General features: G+C 35.6%; 1 protein-coding gene across 1 annotated transcript; it reads left to right on the forward strand.

The window, feature by feature from the left end:
* Window positions 1–1,466: 1,466 nt before the first annotated feature.
* Window positions 1,467–19,917, forward strand: LOC134496706 (vomeronasal type-2 receptor 26-like). Its single transcript, XM_063302415.1, has 6 exons — window positions 1,467–1,588; window positions 8,289–8,577; window positions 9,077–9,904; window positions 13,268–13,495; window positions 17,691–17,817; window positions 19,016–19,917. Exons 1-6 carry the CDS (start codon window positions 1,467–1,469, stop codon window positions 19,915–19,917), a joined length of 2,496 nt encoding a protein of 831 aa, XP_063158485.1.
* The last annotated feature ends 3,118 nt before the right edge of the window (window positions 19,918–23,035 follow it).

The following is a 23,035-nucleotide window of genomic DNA, read 5'->3' on the forward strand; positions in this document are numbered from 1 at the left end:
ACGAAACAAAAATGTCGCCTTGCCTGATATGGCCAACCCACTTTAAGTGATTCTTCAACAGACAAAGTTTAGCTCAAGATTTAGCAGTGTGCCAAAATGGCACAAAATGGGTTGAATGTTGAAATACATTTTTAGAGAAGACTTCACAGTCTGACCACTCTTTCGCCGCATTATACATTCAGAATATTCCAGTCGAAGAGAATATACGCAGTTGAGGTTTGAACTGTGTAGTCCCTGGTGCTCTGTGACTTTAGCTGTTTTTGGGCAGACATTTCATTAGTGAACTACGTAACAGCATCAGTCCAAGTAAATGTTTAACAATCCATTATCAATAGTCCCATCGAGATAAACCACATTTACACACAGGTCAAAAGAGAGAATAAAAAAGCTAAGAAGGAAACAAAAAGACCAGAATACATCCTCGCCACCAGCCAAAACCCAGATAATCAGTGAGTAACACCAGGAAAACAATCAGGTAGAAAACAATAGACCAATCAAGGAGAAAAGTATACCACTACCAAAAATGGCAGGGCAGGCTGTTGTATTTATTATACAGGGAGCAAATCTCTCACTCACTCACACTAATGATGTAACCTGGTTGGCTAATGAAAAATTTGCACAGAAGCAACCATACTCAGAGAGCACAACAGCTCCACAATTCAGAAGATTCTATAGAACAGGGTTTCTCAGCCAGTGTTCCCTGTAACCTTAGGGTTCCAGGAGAGGACAGTAGGGCTTCCCAGGGAGATCACAATTTATTTTTAAAAAGTTTCATATTTGGGCAACTTCACATTAAAGAGGTTATATAGCTTCACACACAGACACACACAAGTATATAGACCTACATGTGAAACAAAAATAATAATTTTGTAACTTGTGGCCTATATTGCAGCATGAATGTACAGAGGTTCCCCAAGGCCTAAAATATACTTCAAAGGTTCTTCCAGGGTCAAAAGGTTGACAAAGGTGGCTGTAATAGTTCAAACTGATTAACCGTGACAAGCAATCTTTGCAGTGACCAAAAACATTTGTTTGTTTTTAGAGAATCACACAGGCTGCCCTCTAAAGGCTTCCTGATGAAAAAAAGAAACTGTTAGTTATCATCTTTAAAACTATAACTAGCTTTAAACATGTGGTATCTTCTGTAAAACCCTAAATTGTGGAATCTGAGTGATTTTCTCAATGAATTTCTACTAACAGAAGACTGCCAGTTTAGGTCCAATTTCATTTGCTACCAGCTCATCTTGCTGTGATTTGAGACCCGTCCTTCTCAGTCATTTCCCTCAATTTATAGAATGGGATATCAGAAGTTTGAATTCCTTAGAGGCCTTCAAAAGAGCCAAACAGCCCAGCCATGCAGAGAACAGCTGTAGAAGATGACAATAGGCTGAGTTCTGGGGTTGCTCCACAGACAGAACTTGCAGTGTGGTAGTTCCTGGATGTCTTAGGTGAGTTTTTGTGCACAGATGGCTGCTATGAGAATGAGAAGCTGCTCCCAGGTCTTCCGGACAGCTGACAGACTGCAGAAAGAAGCGGTTTCGTCTTCATCTTGGGAACGGAGTCAACTGGGAAGCCTGAGTGACACAAAGTAGGACGCCTTGCTGTAGCCTGAATCCCAGGCATAGCTACTGCTCTCTTCATCTCTGAAAGGAGTCCATAATAATTAAAGGAAAAGTAAAAGAAAAGACTATCTATGATTGTGAAAGGACTGGGACTCTTGGTAAGCTTGCAAACTATTTCGAGGCTTGATGAAGAACAGGACTTATTTCTTAATATTAGGCAGCCATTTTTATCTAACTTTGTTCAGTGCTGAATTAATTAGGTAGGGACAAGTATAAGAAAAAGAACAAAATTATTATGAATACTAGGAAGCAAATAAGAAGGGGGTCTGGATCAGCTGACTGTGATTGGTTAAAAGCTATTTTTGAGGAGTATACACAGAAGACCTCGCAAAATATTACTCAAAATGTATATCAAGTGTTGGAAAAAAAATAGATGGACTTGAAAAGAGATTGGAACAGAAAGTAGATAAGATGGATAAGAAAATGGAAGGGGAAATTTAAAAAGTCAAAGATAGGATAAACAGATTAGAAACAGAAAAAGAAAATGAGTTGGATAAGTTAGCACTACTGGAATTGAGGGAGAAAGAGTATTGCTTAAGACTTAGAGGAATTCCATAAGGAAAGGAAGAAGAAATGGAAGGAATGATTATACAAATGTTAGCAAGTTTAATAGGTTGGGAAGAGGAAAAGATGGAGGAAGAAAGAGAAAAAAATGTTTTTCATAAATTCCAAATATGCTACTTTACATTGTAAACCAAGAGATGTATTAATAGAATTTTCAAGGAAAAGATCAAGAGATTTGATATTACAATCACACTTTAATAAAAGGATTAATATTGGGGGAGAGGATATTATTGTGTTAAAGGAAATACCAATAAGAATTCTTTAAAAAAGGAAAGAATAGACCTGTGTAACAGACATATTGAAAAGAAATAAGGTTCCTTTCAGACGGGAAAGACTAGAGGGGTTAAGTTTAACCTTCCAGCAGAAAAGACACAAATTGACCTCAATTCCAAAAGCCAAAGAATTTCTAAGGAAATATGGAAAAGATTTAGAACAAGATCAAGTTAGAATTGAAAGAAAAGAGAAGGATATACAAAGAGAGGTAATAATATCAAATTCCAAAGAGTTTGCGGAATTACTCATAAATGAATGATTTAAAGTGTTTAACGTGGAATATAAATGGAGCAAATGCTCCATCAAAAAAGAAAGAATCTTTCATTACTTAAACAAATTAAAGCATGATGTGATCTGCATTCAACTAACTCATATTAAGAAAAAAAGGATACAAAATATTTGGTGAACAAAACTCTAGGGAAAGAATTTGTATCTGCTAATGAGAAGAAAATAAACAGAATTGTTATTTATGTAAAACCCTATTTAAAACCCAATTTGTTACTTGCAGATGCAAATGGCAGATATATTGTGGTTGAAATAGAAATACAAGGGTCTAAAATGATAATGGTGTGTATATATTTCCCAGATGATAACAAAGTTAACTTTGGTAAGAAATTATTAGTATAAGTATCAGCTTTCTCATATAATAGTTGGTGTTTGATGGGGGACTGGAACAGGGTCATTGAACCAATTATAGATAGAAAATCTCAGCAACAAATTAAATGTTTGCATGGGAAACTACTTAAACTTTTTTTGAATTAATGGATAATCTGACACATGTGGATGCCTGGAGACATAACTAGCTAGAGGCCTAGCCAGAGACTACACCTTCTATTCAGACAGATTCAAATCATTCTCCAGAATAGATATGATTTGGAGTTCTTTAAATTTGGCAAATAAAATTATGAAAGTGAACATTTTACCAAAAAACATTTTCAGACCACAAACCAGTTCGTATAATATTAAAGCTAAGTACTAGAAGTTATAGATGGAAATTGAATGTAGCCATTTTGAAAAAAAAGGGTGTTAGTAGAAGAATGAAAAAAAAGTTAAAGGAAGTTTTTGAGATTAATTTAAATAATGAAGTTGATATTGGAACCATTTGGGATACTAGTAAAGAATATATGAGAGGTATTTTTACCCCCGTAAACTGAGTCTTAAAGAAAAGTGCTCAACAAAAATGCAAACACTTTTAGATAAAATGAAAATAAAGGAACAGGAATTACAGGGAAATCCTTCATATAGCAGAATAATCTACCAAATCAAATTATTGCAACAGCAAGTAAAGGTGCTAACAGTAAATGAAATTGAATTAAAATTGAAATATGCCAACCCCCCAAAAAAATGAATATGCCAACAAAAGAGGCAAATGGTTGGCATATAAAACTGGAAAGATACAGAGAAAAAAATGATTACCAAAATCCGGGAACATAATGTAGACCTTGTAGATAATATGACAATTAAAAAAGCATTTCATAATTTCTTCTCAAAATTATATGAAAAGCAAGAAATTTCTTGATTAAACTTGAGAAATATTTGGTTAAGCAAAGGTTAATAAAACTGTCACAAACACAGAAACTTATACTCAATAGCCCTATTACAATGCGAGAAATACTAGAAGCGATAAAGAGAATTAAACTGGGAAAAACACCAGGACCAGATGATATTATAGCAGGTTACTATAAATCTTTTATAGATAAAATTATTCAATCATTTAAAGAATTATGAAATTCAATTATAATAGAAAAAGCAATACCTAATTCATGGAAAGAAACAAATATTATACTAATTCCTAAAGAGGGACAAGATCCAACAATCTGTAAAAATTATAGGCCTATATCATTATTAAATTATGATTATGAATTATTTAATTCAGTACTAACTGAAAGACTGAAAATAGTTATACAAGAAATTATTCACTCTCATCAATCCAATTTTTACCCAAAAGACAAATAAAAAATAACATAAGGATGATTTTGGATATAAGAGAATATGCACAATATGACAGTGAAAAACAAATAACCTTGATATTTCTTGATGCAGAAAAAGCATTTGATAAATTAAATTGGAGCTTTATGTTCAAGGTACTAGAAAATATGGAATTTGAAGAGTCAATTATAAAAGCAATCAAATCAAATTATACAACTCAAAAAGTGACAATCATTCTGAATGAAGAAATTACACAAGAGTGTAAAATAGAGAAAGGAACAAGACAAGGTTGCCCCCTCTCATCACTGTTATTTATACTGGTTTTAGAAGTTCTTCATAGAGATATTAGAGAGGATAAGTCAATAAAAGGATTAAAGATTAAACAAGAAATTTTTAAGTTAAGGGCATTCACCAATGATTTAGTTATCATATTACAGGACCCTTTAGATTCTGTAGAGAACTTGATGGAAAAGTTGAAAGGATATGGAATGTTAGCAGGTTTTAAAATAAATAAACAAAAAAGGAAAATGATGACTGAAAATATGACACATAAAGATCAGGACATATTAGAAAACAGTACAGAATTTAAACATGAAAAAAAGATTAAATACTTAGGGGTAGTTATATCAACTAAGAATAGGGATCTGTTCCAGAATAATTTTAGTAAAATATTGCATGAAATATTAAAAAAAGAAATGGAATGTTGGGAAAAACTATACCTATCTCTAATGGGGCAAATTTCCATAATAAAAATGAATGTCTTATGTTGAATGTTACTCCTATTTCAAATGATACCAATATTATAATCAGAAACTAACTATAAACAATAGCAAAAAGATATCTCAAAATTTATTTGGCAAGAGAACAAACTTAGAATAAAGTATAAATTATTACAAGATGCCAAAGAAAGGGTAGGGTTAGGACTACTGGATTGAAAAGTATATTATGAGGCATGCTGTCTTATGTGGATAAAAGATTGGATAACTTTAGAATATTACAAATTGTTACAATTGGAAGATCACGAATTAAAATATGGATGGCATGCATTCTTCTGGTATGATAAAATCAAAGGGAATAGAGAATTTAATAGTCATTATCTTTGAATAGGCCTATTAAAGACCTGGGACAGATATAATAATAGATTAGTACCAAATATGCCATTATGGATATCACACAAGAAGCTTTTGTGAGAAGGGAAAGTATTGAAAGAACAAGATGGTTAAGATATAAGGTGTCCTAACAACCAGGAAACACACTGAGACAATGAACTGGTCTCTAATATTTATTGCTAGTACTTAACAGGAATCCTAACAAACTGAAGAAGCGTGGGAAAAACCCAGACATATAACCCCAAGGGTTAAGGCGGTCCTGATCTGTGTCTCTTTGAATGGCTGAACAATTCATCAGTGCTATGCATGCGCTTGACAGTCTGGATGGGAGCCCCCTGCTCGCCATCCTTACTCATGACATAAGGATATATTAAACTACGAAGGAGATAACTTTGCAATTAAGACAAGGGATGAATTAGAAGCAGAAGTCTATACGTGTCATTGGTTTACATACACACAACTAGTAGAGCAGTTTAAATTAGACAAAAAGAGGTATAAATTTGCGAAGGAAACAACATGAATGGGAAAGTTCTAGCAAACTTGAAAGAAGACCATATTGTAGCAAAATTATATAAACTATTATTACAGTTTAAACTGGAAGTCGAACAAAGACAATATGATCAAATGGGCTAAAAGCTTTGGCTATAATATTATGTTGGATCAATGGGAAAGAATGTGGAGTAGAGGGTTAAAATTTACATTGAATTATATTTTAAAAGAATATTTCTACAAAATGATGTATCATTGGTACATAACACCAGATACATTATTGAGAATGTTTAAAAACCACTTCAAATAAATGCTAGAAATGTTTGCAAACAAAAGGAACATTCTATCACCTATGGTGGACTTGCAAGAAGACCAAGAAATGTTTGATGTAAGTGTTATATGTTTGTAATTTGTAAGTGTAATACATTTGTTTTTTGTATTTTGTTTTTATTGTAAGATGAAATAAACAATGGTTATAAAAAAGAGCCAAAGAGCCCTCCTTTTTACTCTTCTTAATCATTCTAATCATTTTTAATATCGTAGTAATTAATGCTAATTTCATTTGTTCACTTTGTTTGAATGTGTTTAAGTGGTGGAAATTTAAGTGTAAGCTGCCCTGAGATATTGAGAACGCATTCCGCTCAGAATCTGGAAAATACATTTCAAGTTCATGCTAAGGGTCACCACTAGGTCTTATTAAGAACTGGTTATTTATTAGATCATAGGTTCATGGAGAAAAGGATTAAACAAACAAAAAGACCTCTTCAATTTGAAGGAAGAGAAGCGGGAAGTCAAGGAGTATGGGAATCTCAATTTACACTTCCTGCTTTAAGATCCTGTTTGTATGAACACTGACAATGTTGCACATTTGCACTCCTGGTAATGGAAAAGCACCTCATTAAGCCAAAGAGAACTTTTCCTAGGATCTCACTGCAGCTGTGAAGGCCATGATACAGGGTGTAAATGCACCTTGTTGGAAAGCTGCTATGTTTATGCCATCACATTCTTTGGACCTTGGTTTTCCTTGCTAAAAATTAGAAAATAGAATGCACCATGCATTTCTCCAGCTATGCCACATCTACCTTCCTCTCTTCTCATTTTTTTTCCCTTCATTATATGATTCCTTATTGACAGATTCCACCCTTACTATTTCTTTAAAAGGATCGAAATTGAAATTTAAAGGTTGCAATTTCCTCTTCCCCTTATAATTATCAAAAAAAAACAACAACAACACACACATACAACCCAAGAACCGGTGATTAACTTTGCTGTTCCTCAAATCCCAGATTGACAATTATTATACTTGGAAGCATGCGGACTAACTGGTGATGCACAGTTAAACCTTTAAGAGTTTAAAGGCAGGTAAGATCATTATCAGAATGATCTCTCTGAACCATTCATATTCTAAGATTCAGAACAGAATGGAAGTCATGTAAGGAACAGATTGAGATATAGACCAAGCTAGTCCACATTTGGGGACTCATAAGCATTTTATGGAAATGAGGGACTTTTTCAAACTGGGACTATTATTTATTATGAAGATATTGATTCTTCTCCTGCTGCTATTGCCACCCACGTCTTGCAAGACTGAACCAATAAAATGCAGCATCCAAGATCCTATCCCGATTGTTCAGAAATATTTCCCACCAGGTGACCTAATTATTAGTGCCATTACTTCTTTTGTCTTCATAACTAGAGACGTAGAAAGCTTTGAGGAAGATCCGCATCATTCTCTTGTTGGTGAATCCCTGTAAGACAATAATTTCTTTCTGTACTCTTATCGATCTAGATAAAATTCTTTTCTACACCTCTTCTGTGTGTCATAATTAGCTACAGTGATAAAAAAAATTATCCTTCCAGCTAAAGTTTAAATGAGGTGATATTTTTCGGCTTATAGATGATTTTCTAGTTCTTTCTAAAGTAAAACAACAGGTAGAACGTGATTCATCCAATTTTACTTCCCTGCTATAAAATGCTAATATCCGTGTTACATTCTTGGGAATGTTTCACATAATTAGAATTGCTTAAAAAAAGCAAAGAGATAAAAAAACACCCTGCGATTATTCTCCTCAGAAATAATTCCACAATATTGATACTGAGTAATAATAGAAAAAATCAAATAACATGAAACAATGACTATTACCTTCTAAATCATTATTACTTTGACGGAGCTTATTCTCTTAATCAGCTGAGATGAAACAGTGCTTATTGGCTTCTAAGACATTTTCTTGATGGAATTTATTTTCACTGCCCTTTTCAGGTGCAGAGTTTCATTTGATTCCGCATCTCTTTCCCTTTGCAGTGTCCTGACTAAGTATTATCAGCATATCTTGGCCATGATATTTGCTGTGATGAAGATCAATGAAGACCTCCAGCTCTTACCTAATACCAGCTTAGGCTTCAGAATCCTTGATAGCTATGCTTGGGCACAGACATATCATGCCACAATGGAACTTTTCTCCAGTCAGAGCCAATTTGTTCCCAATTACAAGTGTCACACTCTGAACAAACACATATTGGTTGTCGGAACTATTGATCCTGGAAATGCTGTTGATATGGTAGATATTTTAGACACTTACAAAGTTCCACAGGTAAGATGCATTGGCTTTGTCTTTTCAGATGTAGGGGATTGCAGGATCTTAAGATATAATTAATTCTCATGCACCGTTCTCTGTGGAGCATATTTAAGAAAATGTAATATATAACAAAATAAAACAAATTCAATTTCAGTATTTGGTGTGAGTATTATTGAGTTTCAAGATTAACCATTATTAATAATTAAATATTACCTATTAGGCAGGAATTTTTGATTCCTCTAGAGTTCTCATGCAAGTTGCTAATGTGATAAAACAACAACAACAACAACAACAACTATGTAATGTTTCTGCAGTTCTTTTTATTTATATTTTACTTTAGTATTAGATTTAAATACTGCTTTTCCTTCAGGGTGTGAAAGGTAGCACTTTCTCCACCTACAGATACTTCTCACTTACCAACCACAGCTGGGACAAGCAATTCCCGCATTTTCTTCTGTCAGTCATGTTTTTCCCCTGTCTTTAATATTTACCTATCTAATATTTATTTCCATAGTTCCCAACAATCTCTACTACAAATAAAAGTCCTTTCTACTACCACATGGCTCCAGGTGAAGAACTTCGTTACAAGGGGATTATTCAATTACTTTTGCACTTCAGGTGGACTTGGGTTGGGGTACTTCGAGGACTTGGAGGAGAATTGGAGCACCTAATCTTTTCAATGTTTTCTCTCCATGGCATCTGCATTGCTTTCTTGGAACAATTGAGAGCAGTATATATCACAAATTTTTCTGATGTGTTGAAATGGCTTGTAGAAACCTTTCATCTTGTTATTAACAGCAAAGCCAATGCTGTCATAATCAATGATAAATATCTTTTAAATTTAAGATGGGTGTTACGTCTACCTGAAATGGAATTGGTTTCTATAAAGCCAAAAGGTAAGGTGTGGATCGTGGCTTCCCAAATGGGTCTTGCATCATTCTTTTATCAGAAGAGTTGGGATATCCAGGTCCTCCATGGTGCTCTGACCTTTGCACCTTACTCAAATGAAGTTGCAGGATTCCAGCATTTTGTCCAGACAGGGAACCATTTCTCATCAAAAGAGGATGGTTTCCTCAAAGATGTGTGGGAGCAAGCATTTGGCTGTGTGTTTCCAAAACTATCTGGGGATGAGGAAACTGAGGACATTTGTACAGGGAAGGAGAAACTGGAGAGCCTTCCTGGGCCCTTTTTTGAAATGAGGATGACCAGTGATAGTTACAGTATATACAATGCAGTGTATGCTGTGGCACATGCTTTACATGCCATGAAGCTGGGCCAACAACAGCACAGGGGAAAGTTGAATGGTAGAAAACTCAATCTTCAGGATCTCCAGCCATGGCAGGTAATTGTATGAATAATCAAATGTGTTGGAAATGGGATTTGAATTGCCCAGATTCTCCAACATCTCACAGCTTCCTGATCACAAAGAGCAGTGAGATTTAGAAGGAAAGTTATAAATGTCTTCCATGTTTCTTCTTTATCTCTTTTTTCCTTTGGAGATTTAGATCAGTGCACACATATTTGGAAATTGCTTTCACACTCAATGAGGAAAGGACTATGCTTTCAAAAAACATGTCTGTTTAGAAGGCTAGGAGATGAGAGTCTAACAGAAGATGAAAGTACTTAGCCTGTGAATGAAATGCAAGAAATGAGAAAGCATCTTGTAGTGCAGGATAGAAGTATATAAACAGAACTATTTTTTCTTCTGCTTCTATACTCCCTACCAGAAAGTTCTGAGACTCTAGTGCATGCATGAGAAATGAGGTCTTGTCCATATTCCTCAAAAGGCCATGGCAGAGAACCTGAGCAGGCTGCATCCAAATTGAATGTCTCCTCTGCAGAGTAGGAAAGACGGTCAGAAAAGAGATTGAGAGCCAATAAAATGTAGTGAAAAGTAGTCTTAAATGATAATGGACTGTTTGAAGTAGTTTGTGCAGAGAATAAGGCCTGCAAAGGAGAAAGTATGCAGATAGAAGAAGCTTTTATGTGTGTGGCACAGATTGTGTATAACATCTAGAAGCTGTTCTAGAATTCAGCAAAAAGACTCAGAAATCAACTATGTGAAGCCCAGCCAAATGGCTCTTGCTCTTTCAAGGCAAATGGGAGAGATATTCAATGAAACAGAGGAAAAAGAGAAGGGGGGGAAAAAACCCAGATGTATCGATTTGCAATCTCTCTATTTTTCAGTCTCTCAGTCAGAAGACCAGAGTAACCACTTGCTGAGACAACATCTGCAGCATTTTCCAAAATCTATGTTCTATGGGCTCCCAATCTGACTGAATCTCCTGTCAATCTATTTTTGCCTACTCTTCTTCCCCTCCTAATCACCCCATACATCTCTGTTTAATTTAATAACCTGATTGTAAGGATCCTTCTGATTTCAGATTATATCTATCCATAACAGATTCCTTTATGTTCCAATTCCCATCATGACATCATATACAATGTGGAAAAATGGACACTTTCATTTTTATGGATTTCATTATTTACTGAATCTAAATTCATCAATGGCTGACTATTTAGTATTAGAGAAAGATAATGTTGACATTTTGAAAAATTAAGTCCAACTCCTGCCTATTCGTCTCCATAGCTGATTAATTTTAAATTTTACTTTAGATATTAAATTGATCTGATATTTCCTGGTTGTTTTATCTCTAATAACAATATGGGATAAGCTTCTAAAAGTTCTTGCAAAAATACGGCACCTTGATTATATATATATTTGTACATTAATTGTATATTTTGTATTGTATATTTAACTGATATTAGAATATCAGCCCCACCCATTAGATGTTGCAGAGAAGGCATGTGGTAGATACCATCCGCTAGGGACCTACATTTGGTGGGTCCCAGGTCGTGGGCCTTCTCTGCTGTGGTGCCCACCTTGTGGAACATTCTTCCCCCCTAACCTTGGGTCAACTCAATCGCCTTTCTTTTTCTGTAGGTCCCTCAAGACCTGGTTATGCAACCTGGCTTGGGGGTCCCAATGAACAGGAGACTTGTCTAGATGTCTCCACTATTGAGGGAGATGTACTCATTCTCTCTGCTTGGGGTTTGTATATAGTTTGGTTTTAGTTCTTCTCTAGTTTTAATGTTGTTGTTTATCTTTTTAAATTATTCTAATATACTGTATATCTACTGGTTTTTAAATTATTTTATAAAAGACTTTAATAGAGTTTCAAAGTACAGATAAAATACGTTTTTTTAAAGAAAAGCATGAAGAAAGAACTAACAGCAAAAGGACAAACTAAAAAGGTGCAGAGATACTTAGAAATACAAATCCAGGCACAGTGTTTTCTCTTATCAGTGCTGTCAGTTTTGCTATCTCCACCAATTCCAATACTTGCACCATCCATTCTTCCTCTGTGGGAATTTGTATATCCTTCCATCTTTGTACGTACAAAAGTCTTGCTGTTTTTGTCATATACAGAAGCAAAGTTCCATTTTTTTTTCAAGTCCTTGGTCCATCAAGGGCAAAAGAAAGAGTTCTGGTTCCAATTCTATATCAACTTTAAGGGTCTTTTGGATTATATTACATATTTTCTCCCAAGATTTCTTAGCTTTCCCACATGTCCACCAAATGTGACAGAAGGTACCTTCACCTTGGAAACATTGCCAACAAACCTATGATACCCCTTTATACATCTTTGACAAGATGCATAAAGGTGTTAAATAACAAAAATACATCATTTTATAAAAAATCTCTTTGAAAATATAATTCAACGTGAATTTCAAGCCTTTATTCCACATATTTTCCCACTGATCAAGCATAATGTTATATCCAAAATTCTTTGCCCAAATTCCAAATTCATTGGCAATAACATTTTGTACATCTTAGTAATACCATGCTCATCCTTAGTACCTTAGTGCACTTCAAACTGAATTTGAAGTTTTTTTATTGACAGAATTGTAAGTCATTTTATCCTAATTGAATCATTTCTTCAGTTGTGCTATGCTTCCCTTGTTTAAAGTTTCGGTTCTCTTTCCACAAAAGTTAGCAACTCTGTATATCTCAACAATGTCGGTTTCCCAATCATCTCTCTTCTAAAAAAGGCTTCCTGTTGTGCTAACCACAAAGGTACATGTGGAGACATTATTTTTTTACATTTATAACAACTATTTATACAATTTATACTTTATTCTTCTTTTCTTCCCTTGCCAAATAAACTTAGACATGTCTTTTTGTCATTGTTTAAAAGGTATTTCCATTATCAAAACTGGTATTGTCTGAAAAAAGACAACATCTTAGGTAAAACTTTCATCTTAATCACAAAAATCCATCTCAGTAATGATAACTGGAACTTATCCCACCTTGAGAAATATTTTTCTTTTTTTTACTTATTTACAGATTTGGACAAAATTATTCTGAATCAAGATATGGTTCACATTCAGCAAGATAACTGCCAAATACTAAGCATTTTTTTCAATTTTGGAATTTTTGGGTGACTATATAAATCTGATCAATCAGTCACTTAAATACAATATGTATGGTTTTATTGAGCTGGATTATTCTTAATTATTGAGTGTTAGTATACTGTAAGAGAGTGATTTTTGACCAAGGACCACAGATAACCATCCTTGAGAGGAACACTAACACATCAGAGTAAGAACATATATAAAGTGTTACAAGTAAAAATATTTATATGGTATGATATAATTCTATAAATTAATGATGATTACTTTTTGTATACTTTTTCATGTTCAGCTTCACTTCTTCTTAAAAAGAGTCTCATTTAACAATAGTGTCGGAGATGAAATTTCATTTGACAAGAAGGGAGAACTGATTACAGGACTGGATATGGAGAACTGGGTCACATTCCCAAACCAGTCCTTCCACCGAGTGAAAGTTGGGAAGCTGGATCCCTGGGCTGCTGAAGACAAAATGTTCACCATTCACAAGGAAGCCATCACCTGGCACCGCACTTTCAATGAAGTAGGTTGTGGATGTAGGTGATATTGTTTAAATAGCCAATGAGTAGCTCTAAATCATTTAACATAGAAGGAATATCAAATACTGGGTGGAACTGTAAGCAAGGGAAGAGTTCTATATTTCTGAAAAGCAGGGATATCTAATTGATTACAGATATTCGTATTGGTTTTCCAAGCATATATTGCTGTAGAGTTTAAAATGACAGGAATATATATATAACGTTTCTACACCTAAATGGCTGTAAAGGATAAGGGCAGGTTTGGTGAGTGGTTAAGCCACAAGGCTTGAATCCATGCCTAAAATAATGTTTTTGTTTCTGACAATACCTGTCTTGACAAAGGATGCACCATTTAAACAGTGGCAGAAGTATATAAATGTATGTGGCAGGTGAAAAAACCACAACTTAAAGTAAGGTGACATAAGATGCAAAGGAAAGAGGAAGATTGGGTTACCTGGTTGGAAATTGTGTTTTTCAGCTTCCTGTCTGGTTTGGGTCCAAGAGTGGCTTGTGGAGAAAGAGAAGAGTTTTGCAGTTAGAAAGATATGATCTGAGATTTGGGTAGCATGGACATTTGTGGTACAATAAGTCACGTTTAATGTGGATTTTAAAACCATTATGTTAGAATTGTCATATTGAGCTTATGGAATAGATACAAACCCAGGTTTTGCGCTTATGGAATAGATACAAACCCAAGAACCATTTTATAGATGAAAAATCATAGGCCAGCATAAATGGCTAACTTATTGTGAGATACCAGAATTTTGTGAAGAGGGATGTAAAATAAAATTAAGAGAAGAACTGGTGGCAGAAGGATATAGTGGTCAAAAGAATTTATGGTATTCAACCTTCTATGTCTGAGTTTGAAATAGAATTGTGTACCAAGGATGAACATGTAATTGGTGAATTGTAAAAACTTCATTGAAATTTGAAACAAAACAAGAACAAGTGAAAGAGTGTATGATAAAGGTGGGTGAAAATTGAGTTATGATATTCAGATGTAACAATGGGAAAATATGTGGCTGAAAGGACTGGGATTTATTCTAGTGATAGTCTTCAAGAGCATTTTTCTAAAATGAGGGGCAATTGCTACATATCAGCAGAGAAATTGTTTAGAATGTAAAAAGGCATTTCAAATTTATGCTGGTAATGTGAAAAACAAGAAGGGACATTTTATCATGTTTGGTGGACATCTAAAAGAGCTAGAAAATTTTGGATTCAAATACCCACACTAATGCAGAGATTTTAAAGGTATAATAAAGAATTCAGACCAGGAGTTTTTCATCTGGGATTGATGGACAAAGAGTTGGAAAAAGTCATGGAACTTTGTTTTTGTATATGATAACTGCAGCAAGAATACTGCATCAACAAAGATGGAAAGATTCAGCGCTAGCCACAAAGGAGAAAAGATTGGTAAAGATGATGGAACTTGCTGAGATGATTAAATTGACTTCTTTGATCAGAAAAAAAACAAAATCTCTGTTTATTCTTTATTATTTCCCTCTTCCCTGTAGTAGCCCTTCAAGTATTAAAAGACTGCCATCACAACTCCCCTCAGTCTTCTTTTCATTAAACACAACTTAGCTGACTCCTTTGGTTGTCTTCATAGAATTAGGCCTCCAGAACCCTATCATTTTTGTTCCTCTTCTCTGCACTCTTTCTAGGGCCTCAGCATGATTTTCTGTACTGTAGTGACAGAACTGAACACAGTATTCCCATTGTGGTTTCACCAGGCTGGTATAGAGCACTACTGTCATTTCCTGGGATCTTGATACTATCCCTCTGTTGAAGCAGTCCAGGACGCATTGGCATTTTTGGCAGCTGCAGCACGCTGCTGACTCATTCTTAAGTGGTGGTCCACCAGAACATCAGGATCCTTCCCATAAGCACTACTGTTGATCAAGCTTCTACCCATCTTGTACTTTTGCATCTCGTTTTTCCTGCCTAGGTGTAGTATGTTACATTTCTCACCATTGAACTTCATCTTGGATAGGGCCCAATGCTCAAGTCTGTCAAGATCCTTCTGAATCTTGAGTCTACCTTCTGAAGTATTAGCAATTACCACCAGCTTTGTGTCATCTGCAAATTTGATGAGTGACCCTTCAATCCCTTTATCTAGGGCCTTTATGAAGCTGTTGAGGAGCACTGGGCCCAAGACAGGACCTTGAGGTACCCCACTGCACACTTCCCTCCACATAGTTGTAGTTCATTTAAGGACCACATTCTGAGTGTGGTTGGTCAATAAACTATTAATCCATGTGGTAGTTGTATTGTCTATCCCACATTGTTCTATAGTATGAAGATGTAGGCTGTGGTCTACTTGATTGACCACTCTACTACTGTAGGGTAGAAATAATTAGAAAATGATAATCCACTGCTTCTTGGAATTTGCGGATAATAATATGCCTTATCAGCAGAAAAGACAGAACTGTTTCTCTTTTTTCTGAAAAATCCTTTGTCAGCTCTGGCTTTTGATGAAGTTTCAAATAATAAAATATAATAATGTTTTTTTTAAAGGCTAGTCATTAAATAAACAATTTAATAAATATTGAATCTACTTTCTGAAGCGTTAGCAATTCCCCAAAGCTTTGTGTCATCTGCAAATTTGATGAGTGCCCCTTCAATCCCTTCATCTAGGGCCTTTATGAAGATGTTGAAGAGCACTGGGCCCAAGACAGAACCTTGAGGTACCCCTGTATGCTTCCGTCCACATAGCTGTATTTCATTTAAGGACCACACACTGAGAGCAGTGGGTCAGCCACTGTGAACCATCTGGTACTGTTACTTTCTATCCCCCATTATTCTATCATACCAAGAAGTAGGCTGTGGTCTAATTTATAACCAACTCTACAAGTGTAGAGCAGAGATCATTAGGAATCGATTGTCCACTGCTTTTTCGAATTTGGGGGAGGTTATATGCCTATCAGCAGAAAAGACCAATCTCTGTCTTTTCTCTCAAAATGCCTGCCTCAGCTCTGGCTTTTGATGAGGTTTTGAATAATAAAGTATATTAATATATTTAAAAAAGGATGGTAATTAAATAAAGAAATAATAAAATAAATAAAATGTTTTCTGGCATCTATCAGTATTCATTTTATATTCTAATAATAATGAATCAATCATACTGGTTCTCTTAGATGTGTAGGGAAAAAACTGAAATTAACTTTTTGAAACATATTATTCGAAGACATTGAATTTCAAATAAATTGAATGAAAATATATTGTTCTAATCCTTTGGCCCAAGCAGTTACTTATGGATTATTTATTCTGTAGCTAAGATGAGAAATGGCACTTATCAAGGACGCCATCAACCCTATTATCCTTCTGCAATGCCTGCAACCCTTAGGTGATGCAGTAGTTTCAACTCCTTCTGCATTGTTTGTTCCAGTCATTATCTGTGGGAAAGGTAACACCATCCTAGAGGCTACATCAACATAAAGCCTATGGCAAGACTGATCTGATTAAAAAGAGAAAACGATCTCTGTAAGTCAACGCATTCTGGATTTTTACCTGCTTTGGCTTGAAATGTTATTTAAATTTCTTTTCATGATTTTGATACCTCTCCACCACTTAAGATATTAAAAAGTAGAAAAGAATATTGAGCTAATAATCATCAAATGTTTTGCATATTCTTTGAAATTTAAAAATACCTGGAGATTTACCAGATTTCCCGTTCCTTATGTTCATCAGATATAATTAAGGCATTACATAAATCAATTTACTAGTAATAATAGTTAAAATTACTTAGAATTATTACCTTACAAAAGACCTCTTTCAAATGCTTTCATTGTATCCTGCATTAGATTCTGTCTTATTCATATAAGTCTCAAAAAGTTTATTCCTCCTTAATTTAATTTTAAATTTCTGTATTACCCAAGAATAAGACTGGATACTTTTCAGTGTCTTGAAAAAAGACTTAAGCATTGATGAGTCCCACTGAAATAATTTCATCAATGGGGAATGGCCTGAGCCTAAGGTATTTCTCTCTTTAGACGAAACAAGTTTAACTTTATAATTGGTAGAACTGAAAACAGAATTCAGTTTTGAATAGTTTTGATGATGAGGTTGATGAAAATAAACCCAGGTCCTTACAATTAGCATTCTTTATTTGCCAAAATAGCAATCAACCATGATTTTACATTTCCTTTTTCAAAATACGTGACTGAATGCAAACATTTTCTTTTTTCTTTTATGTTCCAGACCCTGCCTGTTTCCGAGTGTACTGAGAGCTGCCTCCCTGGTTATTTCAGGAGAAAGCAGGAGGGGAAGCCGTTTTGCTGCTATGATTGCCTTCCATGTCCCAAAGAGAAAATGTCAAGCCAGAAGGGTAAGAGGCTTCATGATTGAAGTTGACTGATGGTTCTGCAGGTGCCCCCAGGCAGATCCATCAACATGTAAATATGGGAGTTGAATTATGTTCTTTGTCCTTAGCATATTTTGCCCTTTCCACAAAGGGTTCCTAAACATTTTAAAAGGAAGACTACAGGCAGAGTTAAGAGTTTAAACCTGGCTGGCATCATATGAACAGGGGGCCTAGGAGACTCAGCAATATCATTCTAGGGTACCTTTCCTTATTTCTGAATCTAATTAAAGTTTTTGTATATTACTTCTCATTAACAAAACCTTGATGTGGTTTAGACAATAACAAAAACAAAAGCAAAAGCAAACCCACCAAACAATTAACCAAGTTGATTAAATTAAAATGCTAAAGCATTCCATTTCTCTTATATCTGGATTATGTTCTCCTGTTTTTTCTTAGCAAAATGTCACCTCCAACTTTTACAAAATCTATTCCACTTGATGAACAAAACTTCACAAATGTTTAATGTGATTTGAATATAGAATGCCTATCCTCCTTTTCCTTCAGCAAAACTTATATTTTTGGACATGAGCACTACTATAAAAAATGAAGACTATTACAAATATATTATCTCTTAGGAAGACAGTCCTATTATATTTATTTTTATTTATATTATTTTCAGTAATGCTCTCTAGAAGGCCCTGCTGAAGTTTGATGTATCAGTAAAACTAAAGAAATACACAGAGACCCCCAATTTGAAGCACAAGTAATCAATAGGCATGAGAACCAATTTGGTCTAGTGGTTAAGGCGTCAGGCTAGAAATCAGAGACTGTGAGTTCTAGTCCTGCCTTAGTCATGAAAGCCAGCTCAGTGTCCTTGGGCCAGTTGCTTTCTCTCAGCCCAACTCACAACAAAGGGTTGTTGTTGTGGGGGAAAAAATAAAAATGAAAGACCATTAGTTATGTTCACCACCTTGAGCTATTTATAAAAATAATAAACATGGAATAGAAAATTTTAAAAAAAATGATTAAATGAAGTCATGAGTATTTATCATTCTGTCCTTTAGCACAGAATTCCCATGTTCTCCTGTGCCTACTAAATGGAAGAGTGGGAAGTCAGATAGAGAATGTCAGGGAATCTCTTGTTTCCAGAAAAAAAAAAAAAAAAAAAATACTAGTATGACTATAGAACAAATGTATGTACGTTTATATATTTAAATTCTAGATCAGGATGACTGCTCCAAATGCCCAGAAGATCAATATCCAAATAAGGACCAGGATTCATGTCTTCCCAAGAAAATATCTTTCTTGACCTATGAAGAACCAATGGGAATAGGATTAGTCATTCTGGCACTTCTCTTTTCTTTCTGCACAGTTGTGGTGCTGGCAACATTTCTGAAGTATCACCATACCCCTATTGTCAAGGCCAATAACCGAAATCTCACTTATCTGCTACTCATCTCCCTCCTCCTCTGCTTCCTTTGCTCACTGCAGTTCCTGGCTGCACCTGGCAATATAATATGTCTCTTCCGACAAATTAGTTTTGGCATCATCTTCTCAGTGGCTGTGTCTTCTGTGCTGGCAAAAACCATCACTGTGGTTCTGGCTTTTATGGCCACCAAACCAGGATCCAGGATGAGGAAATGGGTGGGAAGAGGACTGGCCACCTGCATTGTTCTTTCTTGTTCCATGATTCAGGCAGGCATCTGCACAGTGTGGCTCTTTACATTTCCACCGTTTCCCGATGTTGACACCCATTCAGAAAATGAGGAAATCATCCTGCAGTGCAATGAAGGCTCAGCTACCATGTTCTACTGTGTCCTGGGCTACATGGGCTTTCTGGCGGCTGCCAGTTTCACAGTAGCGTTTTTCTCCAGGAAGCTCCCAAGCAGTTTCAATGAGGCCAAATGTCTCACGTTCAGCATGCTGATCTTCTGCAGCGTGTGGCTTTCCTTTGTTCCCTCCTACCTGAGCACCAAAGGGAAATACATGGTGGCTGTGGAGGTTTTCTCCATTTTGGCCTCTAGTGCTGGGTTGCTGGGCTGCATATATTTCCCCAAATGTTACATAATTATTCTCAGGCCAGACCTAAACAACAAGGAACAACTAATAAAGAGAAACAATTAAGAATGGACAACCCAAACTCCTCTTTTACTTATTTCTCTCTTTTAGACCCCTTCTTTTTTAGTTAATTTAGTCACTGATTTTAGGGAGGCAGAAAAGAGTTTTCATGTGTTTGAGCAAATTAGCCGTCAGTGAATTAAAATTTAAAGTGTGAGATATGAAGAGGGCATGGGTCTAGCTTGGATTTGGATGAAAAAAAAATCAATAGAATCAAATGGCTTAAAAAGTCCTGATTCCATTTATGGGGAAAAAAGGGTTGTTCATAATCTATAATGGGGAGGGTGGAAAATGGCTGATATGGATCTCTTTTTGGAATGCTCTTGTTTAGGGCTGAGATAACCAACAGGGAACAATTAAGAAAGAGAAAATGTGAATAGTACAAACACAAACACTCCTATTTCCATTCTTAGTCTTGCGCAGCATTTCTTCTTTTCAATTTCCATTATTTCCATTCTTTATAGTTGTACCTTCTGTGTTATTTTGTGTTGTATGTGTTGAACAGAAAAGTCTAAGAAGTATTCTAGCTTACAACACGTGAAGGAAATCTTCACTGATCATCTACTGTTCAGTTTGTTTGGAACAGGGAGATTATTCCTTTTAGGTTTCCCCCATAGAAACTCCTCAAATAGTGCTTAATCAGTCCTCCTTCTCCCCGTACAACAGTTTAAGTCAAGTAGCTTTTACTATGTAACTTTTAAATCAAGCCACAAAACAAATCTGCTGCCTTGCCTGATATGGCCAACACACTGTAACTGATCATTCAGTAGACAATGTATAGCTTAACTTTGAATGTTGTCCTAGAATGACCCAATTGGGTTGCATGTTGAAATATAATGTGGGGAAAGTTTTTCTAATGAATGGAGCAGGCTAAATCAAACTGAAATGTGAAGAATGTGCTGGACATACAGTGGGCACATGACAGACTGTACAGCTGTGCCCTTGGTACAGCATGCAGAGCTGACAATGGTGTATTTTTTCGGGCTCAGATAGGTTTCCCTTAAGCCTAGGAGTGTTTCCTGGAAAAAGGAAAGAACCTGGAATCAATCCACCTGTCCTCCAGATGGCTGCTTGCAGCCAGAAGATTGCAAACAGTGTTCCCTTTCCACTCATAAGAGCTATCTGGCAGGCAGGGACATCACTATGTTCCAAGCCAAGCTATAGCCTTAAAGGGATAATAAGAGTTGCCACGCCATTTCTAAATCAACCTATTTATATTGTTTTTAAGTATGTGTACAGCAAGGAGTAGTGGGATGTCTTGGTTCTTATTGTTATTTTTGGGATTTTAAAAAAAAAAACTCTTTTTATGTTTTGGACTTCATTTTGTCTCCAAATATTGAGGAGAATCGAGAGTAAGTAATAGACTCCCTGTTGTTATTTTTGTACTAAATCTGAAGGTTTTAACATTATCCTACATGTTGAATTGGCTGATTTGAACTTTCAGTTTTCTATTTCTACTTTCTCTTGGGAACTGTCTGCATATCTCCTTTTTGCTTGTGTAAACACATTCTGCAACTTCTTCCTGTCTTCAACTTTCACTGGTTAAGCTCCTACGGGCACCCTAATCTACTGTGTGAGAAATCGAGGATTTTAAGCAGATCTTTTCTGACTTCCATCAAGATTTTAAACAGATCATTTCTGACTCCTATCACGTTTTAATACAAGATATTGAGGACATTGTGGAAAATATGAGTTTTAAAATGTATCATTTCGTTCGGGATGTAGTGGATGAAATGGAGGAATTCAGATATGAGAGAAATGTTTCTTCTAACAATGAGATTGGGATTTAACTTGAGATGCTGGATGAATATTGGATAGTGGAGTTGGAGAGATTCAACAGAGAGAGGGATCTGCAAGCCATAAGTAAAATTGACTTTTTGGTGAAATGTTATGAAAAATAAGGGGTCCCTATGTAATAAAGTTTTTTTCTGAAGAGAAGTTGGGCCTTTTGATTTTTTCAAGAGAAAATCTCTGCTCACATTGTGGGGACACAGTATGTTAATGCTTTGCATCCCATTTTGAAGTGGGATAAGGGTTAAAGAATGTTTATCTGGTTCACTTTTGGGGTTTGACTGATGGTATTTGTTTTTAAGGATATGGATTAAGATTATTAGAGTATTTTAAAAAAAGATGTTTATTTGGATGGTGTTTAGAATTAATTTAAGGTCATTGTTTCAAAATGCCTTTTCTTTTTGGGGTTTATAAAGATTATTAAAACTGTTGTATTATTTAGTATAAGGGCAGACATTATACTAACTAATACAACAGTTTTAATAATAGACTAAAAGCATAATAATATATCTTTTGAATTCAATTTATGGCAAGTTCATCTATCGATTCCCATGACAGCCCATTCCAGTTGCCCCAGAATAGTGAATCTTCCTTCCTGCATCTGGCACCCCTACATTACTGCCTCCCACTTCCATATGACCTGATTGTTTTCTTCACTAAGACAATTGCTTTCTCTGAAGTAGTTGGCAGAGGGGGCAAAAAGCAACCCCAGAGATCTACTGCTCATTAGTATGCTTGTGTTACCTTTCCCTTCCCCTTTTCAGAAATGTGTATAATGTTAGTGTATTCCTTTTGTTGGCAGGAGAAACACCCACCCTTCTTTGGTGAATTTCCCTTTCAGTGCACACTGTATCAACTGAATCAATAAATACTGCAGTCAGCCTTGATTATTTTTCTTTGTGTCCTGTGTTGATCCCACAACAGTTCCAGGGAAGACTTTACAGCCTGACCACAGTTTCACCACAAGGTATGCTCAGGACATTCCAATGGAAGGGAATATATGCATATCAGGGTTGAACTGTGCAGGCCTTGGTGCTCTCTGAGCTTGGCTGTCTTTGTGCAGACGTTTCATTAACCAACTAGGTAACAGCATCAGTGCAAGTGAGTGTGTGGTCTGTTAATTCCTGGAAGCTTGGCATTCAGACAAATCAGCTATCAACAGACACATAGAGATAAACCAGATTTACAGACCATTCCAAAGAGAGAGTAGAAAAGCTAAGGAGGAAACAAAAAGACCAGAACACATCCTCTCCAGCAGCCAATTTTAAGGATCTGACACAATTGACTCAATAAGGTTCTAACTCATGCATCCATATAAAATGCAGATTTCAGA

Source organism: Candoia aspera, chromosome 4 (assembly GCF_035149785.1).
Source record: "Candoia aspera isolate rCanAsp1 chromosome 4, rCanAsp1.hap2, whole genome shotgun sequence".
NCBI lineage: Eukaryota > Metazoa > Chordata > Lepidosauria > Squamata > Boidae > Candoia > Candoia aspera.